The sequence below is a fragment of the Talaromyces atroroseus genome (assembly GCF_001907595.1).
Source record: "Talaromyces atroroseus strain IBT 11181 chromosome Unknown scaffold_14, whole genome shotgun sequence".
In the NCBI taxonomy this organism is placed as follows: domain Eukaryota; kingdom Fungi; phylum Ascomycota; class Eurotiomycetes; order Eurotiales; family Trichocomaceae; genus Talaromyces; species Talaromyces atroroseus.
Window position 1 is genome coordinate 260,725 of NW_017971446.1, and position 7,407 is coordinate 268,131.

At 49.0% G+C, this 7,407-nt stretch overlaps 3 protein-coding genes across 3 annotated transcripts in view; 1 reads left to right on the forward strand and 2 right to left on the reverse strand.

The window, feature by feature from the left end:
* Positions 1-1,447: 1,447 nt before the first annotated feature.
* Positions 1,448-3,209, forward strand: UA08_08442 (hypothetical protein; the record flags this gene model as incomplete). Its single annotated transcript, XM_020263553.1, has 3 exons — positions 1,448-1,687; positions 1,894-2,047; positions 2,113-3,209. 3 exons carry the CDS (start codon positions 1,448-1,450, stop codon positions 3,207-3,209), a joined length of 1,491 nt encoding a protein of 496 aa, XP_020116311.1.
* Positions 3,210-4,498: 1,289 nt separating this feature from the next.
* On the reverse strand, positions 4,499-5,351 carry UA08_08443 (hypothetical protein; the record flags this gene model as incomplete). Its single annotated transcript, XM_020263555.1, has 3 exons — positions 4,499-4,661; positions 4,721-5,201; positions 5,285-5,351. 3 exons carry the CDS (start codon positions 5,349-5,351, stop codon positions 4,499-4,501), a joined length of 711 nt encoding a protein of 236 aa, XP_020116306.1.
* Positions 5,352-5,741: 390 nt separating this feature from the next.
* UA08_08444 (hypothetical protein) overlaps positions 5,742-7,407 on the reverse strand; it is a gene marked incomplete at both ends in the record, with an annotated part of 1,929 nt that continues 263 nt past the window's right edge. Inside the window, 5 exons of the mRNA XM_020263556.1 lie at positions 5,742-5,861; positions 5,933-6,203; positions 6,269-6,579; positions 6,633-6,651; positions 6,706-7,304. Of these exons, the coding sequence (XP_020116305.1) occupies positions 5,742-5,861; positions 5,933-6,203; positions 6,269-6,579; positions 6,633-6,651; positions 6,706-7,304 (1,320 nt within the window). The remainder of the gene's footprint in view (positions 5,862-5,932; positions 6,204-6,268; positions 6,580-6,632; positions 6,652-6,705; positions 7,305-7,407) is intronic.

The following is a 7,407-nucleotide window of genomic DNA, read 5'->3' on the forward strand; positions in this document are numbered from 1 at the left end:
ATGCGTATCATTTTATACCTTAAAGTTCGTATACTTATGATGGCTAGCAATATTGTTGTCTGGATAAAGCTTTCATCCTTCCAAGGTTCCTCTAGAACAGCCAAGCCGGTGGAATATGCCATTATACAACGTCTGCTATACCTAGATAGTTGACATTTTATTAATCTTTAGAACAACAAAGCTAAATTCAAGAAGTTGAACTCTATAATGAAGATCTCATCTAAAGTAAAGCACACAAAATAACTATAAGCTTGCCAGGTGCACCGAATGTTTGTGCCAGCTCGAACACAATAGTAGTTTCGACAGTCTTAGTGTCATCTATCAGTTGGAAGAAAATGCCACTGCTTCTGTCGTCATAAGATAAAGCCAATCTTTATTCAAGACAGCAGCAAAGTAGCATGCATGACTCCAGTATGCGCGTTATATAGTCGAAGCCGGCTGTCAAAACAAACCATGCTACCAACGCGGCCACAAGAATGTAAACATAGTAAAAAACTGGATTCATGTCATTCCCTGCGACTCTGTCGTGGAAAAGGCGCGGATGATTTGAGAGCCAAAGGATGGCGTACACCGCGCAAATCGCTGCAGCACCTAGGTCAAGCCATGTTGTGTAGCTGTAGATGCCCAAGAAGGAGAGTCCATAGGACGTCATGGGATCCTATTTACCAGCTCTACACCGGGGGAAGCCTTCCGGGCAAAAGAAACGCTGCCCTAGTTGCGATTGAAATACCTACAGTACCTTATCATATTCAGACAGCCGCACTAGGCGCTTAGCAGCCTTCAGCTTGAATGATTGCCTCACACCGTCTTTTCATACTATCGATCAATTCACCTGACTCCCAGGCTTCTCGTATAGCTCTCAAAAGCCGCCCGAGGCCTCATTTCCAAGTGCTGCTGAGCGTTTAAGCGCTGGTTAGTGTATCGATCCAATATATACCTAGGTAAGCCTAGCAATTTTCAGCTGGGATAAGATCCGGACGACCAATTGGATCCCCTAAGACTTGTATCAAGCCTCGACGCTCAGATGCCCAAAAAAATAAGGCTTGAATAATTTGTCTTCATGACAGGTCCCAATATTTCATTGACCCCACGCTTGAGAGTCATTGATGTGGACTTCCTTTACCCTGTCTAACCGTAGAACAAGAGTTTGTTTGCCTGGAAGGCTTCCTGCACCCGGGGCTATAACTACTAGCAAACAAATCAGTTCATTGTCTCTATACTAGATGTAAACTATGTGTTTTAACCACACACTAGAACAGGATTCCTATGCCCGGAAGGCTTCCTACATCCGGGTGGGACTATTAGTATATAATTATACACCGGGACAGGATCTCATTTGCCTGGAACCCTGCAGCTACCTAGGTGGGTGGCACTGGACATTAACCAAAATGACACCGCTCATGACTTCTTGGAGCAAGTATTCGAAAAGGTGCTTGAATTAGATGACATGTCCTACTCTGATCCTTCAGACGGATTCTCCTTGGGTGGACTTGTCGTGGTATCCAGTGATCTCCAACCGCACTGCCCTTGGTACGCTGGTGGCCGCCAAACTGAAGTTAGGGCTCCCAAACAGACATTGCCAACTCTCTATGTATCACCAGCCGGCAGAGTACGATTTAGCTTCAATAGCGAATGGCACGCCCCCTCTGAAATGCATGTCATGACAGATCTCTTCAAGAGTGCATTGGTAAGCCTTGCATCGGGAGCATTGCGCGTCGGAGAATGCCTTGGAAGCATGCTTCCCAATTCTCAAAAAAAACGCGCATTCTCAATTGGGGAAATTGCTTCTCAACCCAAACAGCGTTTGAAAGCATAGAGGACGACATCATGACATTATTCCAGAAACAAGCCCTAGATAGAGGTGATGAAGTAGCTTTACAACTTTCTGACCAGAAAATCAGTTATAATAGCGTGAAAGAGATGGTCCGTCTCGTAGGACAACGACTTCGGGAATTGCTGGAGCCTATGAGCGTTGTTCTGATCTATGCAGATGGCTCTATCAACTGGGTCATTGCTATGTTTGCGGTTCTCTGGGCAAATTTAAGGGGTTGGCTTGTCTCATCAGCTTCGATTCGCATCATTACGCACTAGTTAAGGCTCGAGCATTTTTAGTTCCGCAAGAAGATACCGGTACCTTGACCCCTGATGGTTGCAAGTTGAAGTTATGCGTCGAAACAATTCTGCGAGAGGCTCAGGGGAGACAACAGAATGGCCCGGACCCGGCTATAAGGCAGCCCAAACCTCTGTCGGCAGCCTATATATGCTTTCCATCTGGCTCGACCGGGAAACCAAAGGCTATACAATGCACCCATTCAGGTGTCGTTAGTGTCCTTAGAGACCCTGTTGCTCGTCTACACGTTGGGCTAGGCGTCCGCGTAGCTCAAATGCTCGCGCCCGCTTTCGATGGTGCTCTACAAGAGGTGTTTTCCACTCTCTGCTATGGCGGCACGTTAATTCTGAAAACCCCTACGGAGCCTTTTGAGCATTTGCGAGTGGCAGACTCAGTAGACATGACTCCCTCGCTTGCAGCAGAATTGAACCCAGAGGACTATCCCAATCTCAAGTATATATACCTATCCGCTGAAGTTCTGCCACAACACACTGCAGACAGGTGGCCAGCCGGACAGGCCAGCGTGTACAACATGTGCGGCCCAACGGAATGCCACATGGTGTCTTCTGCTCAGAAACTCAAGCCCGGACAATTTGTCACCATTGGGACACCGTTCGAGTCAGCGCGTGTCTACATACTCGATAGGCAGGGGGCATTATCACCTCTCCTCATCGCCGGCGAAATTCACATTGCGGGAGTGCAAGTGTCCCCGGGCTATATCGGTCTTGACGAAGAAACAAAGCAGCGATTCATTCCGAATACGATTTGGCCCACTGACGGCGGACGCATGTACAGAACTATGGATTGGAGCTACTGGACACTTGATGGTCAAGTGGCATTTATAGGCCGCATGGACAGACAGGTAAAGCTTGCTGGGTTTCGCGTTGATCTCAACGACGTACAAGCAAGACTAGAGAAGGCCATTTCGCCAAAGGTTCGCGTTTGCTGTTGTCGTGGCTGGGGATGCTTTAGCTTGCGCAATATCGGATGGGCACAATTTGAGCGAAGACCAAGTCAAAGCAGTAGCAGAAACTGTGCTACTGCCACAGAGTGTCCCGAAACTATTTCTCGAAGCGATGCCGGTAAACCCATTTGGTAAGATAGACTACCGTGCTATTACAAAGCTACTGAAATAGTTGGTATTTAGCCAGCTGCATAATTGAACTTAGCTTTTGATAATAGACAATAAAAAAGGCACACTCGTACAGAAAGCTCTCGAGTGTGGCCCAAAATGGCTTGATGATGCATATTGACTTACTAGTGCATACATGTGCATAACAGCATGCTTTTTCAGATTAAGTTACTCCACATGGCGCCGGCCCGTCATTTAGTGGGGGTGTGGGACTCTCATTGTCATATGTATTTTTCGCATCATCATTTTGTAAGGTAATTAATTAATCCTAAGCACTGTAACATGCATAATTTGTAGATACTCTATAACGTGATTCGGAAACACTCGTAAACAATGAGAGAAGAAGAGCCTCTCTTCCGAATATACTTCTTACTTGACAAACGAACACCCATTGAATCCTTTCTGAAAGAACGATTCGTCTGAGGACCTCCTGAAATCCCGGAAGATGGTGAATGAAAACGAACCTAGATAATGCTCTCGTTCACAATCTCATCCAGACCCGCCACGCAGAGGACTCGCTAGATGTCGAAGCTTCGAACCTGTCATCCAAATGAAACCAGCTTCAGAGGGAAATTATACTTTTAGACGGACCAAATCCGATGAAGAGGGTTGTTGTCGTTGTGTGTCTACTGGTTAGGTGCCTAGGTACTATTCTTATCCACTGTAAGTGCTTTCGAAAGAAAAATTGGCATTAATTTGTGTATGTTGGTTTCTCTGCAGAGGCAAGGCCAACGCGCAAGATCTGACGCAAGACCGATAAGCCGCGACACCGCACTCGAGTTTCGCAGAGTAGTGCTAGAAGCCGGCGGCAGTAGCAATGGCGCTGGATGCTAAAGGACTTAACTGTCGGCGTTGCCTGTGCGTTACTAGGAAGTGGGAATTGACGAGTGATGATTTCTCAACTATCGGAAGCGGCAGTCATGATTGGAAACCTGGACAATTGCCCACACCAAGAAACGATGAAGTAGCTGTATATGACCATACCATAGCTTCAAAATCCAGCATCGACCTCGCACACCCCCAAGACAAACCGTGTCTGCAGATCGTTATTTACGTGGAATGTGCATCACCGACAACGCAGAATGCAGGGAAGCTTCGGCATGTTCAATAAACAGGGCAGTGACATAGCGGTTCCATTAGGACTAGAAAACATTTCCGTATCAAGTGTATTCAGACGATGCATTCAACCAAGTAACTATAAGGTATAAAAAATAAAGTAGAGAAAACAAAGCAGAAGTATCGTTGAGGCTAGCTAATCAAGCAGTCTTCTTCCAGGAGGACCACACTCCGATCAATGAACTGACGGTTCCAGCAATACCGACCAGACCGTCGTCGAGCTTGACGTATCCCAGAGTCGACACAGGGATGGTCAGATCGCAGAGGTCAGACACGAGCTGGATGCGCGCCGCGACACGCTCACTGAGAACAGTTAGCCTTCACATTTTCGACGCATGTAAATATATCTCTCTCAGACTCACCGCTCAATCTTTTTAGCCTCCACAACGCCCTCCCCCTCCTTCCTATCAATCCCCTTCTCCCTCTCCTGCAGCCGATACAGCGTATACACCCCAGCAGCCACACTGCAGACCAGGCCCGACAGCCACGCCCGCGTAGAATACTCCTGCAGCTTCTTCGCGCTCTCAAACTTCTGGAACCCCAACGTATCCACCAACGTAATCGAATCCAGCGTCAAGTAACCCGCATAACCCAGCTGGCGGCCGACAGTCAGATTCTTCAATACGGGGTCCGCAGAGGCACTCTTGTTGTCGTATGCGACCGAGGCGGCTTTGATATGCTCGGCGAACTTGCCAGCGCGCAGGATTTTGCGCGTCAGGCTAAAGTGTTTCTTGAGGAGGTCCCACGGCGCGATGGCGGATTGCGGCTTGTTGGTGCGGAAGAGGTACCAGGCGTAGAAACGAGCGAAGTATTGAATTGTTCGGAGGACTTTGTCGCGGCCGACTGTTTTTTTTTTTTTCATTTTTTTTTTACTCATATTAGACACATGCTGCTGATAATCACGAGATGACTTGTAGGTAGAGTACCTGTGGTTGCGACGAAGCGGAGATAATGAGCCACCGAGGGGTGGTAGACGAGAGCGTCCGCGACCATGGCGAGGCAGTCCTAGATATTTGTGTACAGCGTATATGGAAGCAGCCAATTCAGTCGTCGATGCGATTATTTGTTATTTATGGCAGAGGCAACAATGCATGGATGGCAGGAAGAGAGAGTCGGAGCATCTGTCGGTGGTCTGACGTCGTTTTCTTTGGCCGAGGAGCGTCTGAGCCGAGGTTGATCCGACGCGGGAGATGATTGCGCAGAGTTACCGATGCATGCGCATACGTTAAAATATATATTCATGGTTTATTATTTGCTACTTCATATCCATTCAGAGATGTATTCTTACTATGTAAGTATAGTAGTATAGCTATATCTCTATACTATCTTGCCAAGTCGATACGATACGTTACTACACACTACGTCTCCCCAACACCTCGTCGTCTACTCGGATGCAGACTCAGAGACCTGCTGCTGTGCAGTACGAGTACCCATTGTCGTCGTGTCGAAGCCGTTCGCCTCGAGGTATTCACGGAAACGCAGATCTTCCAGGGCAATCGTGTCCTATATTGAACGAAAGGGCGAAGTCTTTTAGTCAAACGACTCTGGTGAACGGAAGGAGAAACAACGCGTACCTGTCCAATGTTTGGAACGAAAACCCAGCAAAGAACCGCAGTGAAAATGCAAAGGGCACTGGAGATGATGAAAGGATCCTGTCCAGCGCGGGTTGGATTGGGCGCGTTCTTTTGCGCAATAGGCAGCACATAGGTGCCGACGAAAGCGCCAATCTTGCCCATGGCAGCGGCGATACCGTAGTATTGACCACGGATCGCCGTTGCGCAGCTCTTGGATGCAACAAGACCGATGTTGTCGCCTGGGCCAAGCTCGCCGAGGGCAGAGAAGATACTACAAAAGCAACGCATGGTGATTAGTCGTCTGACCCCCTAGGCTGGTGGGACACCAAGACTTACCCGAAGACAACGACGAACGCAGCGACATATTCCGGAGTGGCGAGTTGTTTGTATGCACCCACCATGATGAATCCAACGACACCCTGCAAGAACACGCCCCAGGCGAGGGTCTGCTTGGGACCGAAGATATCACTCAAGAATGCACCGGCGAAGGAGCCCGGGAGATAGAAGGTGTAGGTGAGAATGGACCATGCAAAGCTCTGCCACAGAGGGGCCGAGTCGCCAATGATGATGGCAAGCCACTTGGACGAGAAGATGCCGAAGGAGAAACTGGAGAAATCGTAGATGAACCAGATCGCGCTGACGACGAGCTGTGGGGCGTTAGTATATCTTCTGGGGCAGTTACAGCAGGAAAGGAACGAACCAAGCGCTTCCAGTAGAACCTATACCACGTTAGTATAATGATCTCTACATGTTTGAGGAGGAAGTGAACGTACTTCAGGATCAGCCAGTAGGGGTATTTGTGCATGCGCTCCCGGTTGAACTCCTCCGGCTCATTCAGCTTGTACCGGAGGTAAAGCAAACTCAGCGGAGGAATGACGCCGATGCCGAGACAGATGCGCCAGGCCGCACGCAGATGGCGTTCCGAAGTGGCCACAACCACGATGGTGGCCACGATGGCGGAGACGACGTAGCCAGCATCGATCATGAAATCGGTGAAGAAGATGAACCAACGGTTGCGATGACCCGACTTCAACTCGCCAGTGCTCTCGGCGGCGGCCACGGAGCCGGCCGGGTATTCACCACCCAGGCCAATACCCAGGAAGAAACGGTAGGCCGTCAGGGCATCGAACAGGCCGACCTGACTGTCTCCGGCGCCGTAGGAGCCGGCACACAGGGCACCGAAGACGATGAGAATGCACGTCGCGATGAAGAGCGACCACTTGCGCGACCAGTAGTCACTGGTGACGCCAAAGATCAATTGGCCCAGGACGGTTCCGACAAAGGCAATGGAGGTGACATTCTGACTGGCGGTAGAGTTGTTGTATGTTTCCGGGTAGATATCACTGAGCATGGTGTTGACGGACCCGATGATCTGCGCTTGTCAGATCGATCATTCTACGTATTTACTTATTTATGCGCATGCAAAGACAAACAAATGAACAACCAAATAGTTAGAGAGGGGAGAAAGGGGGGGG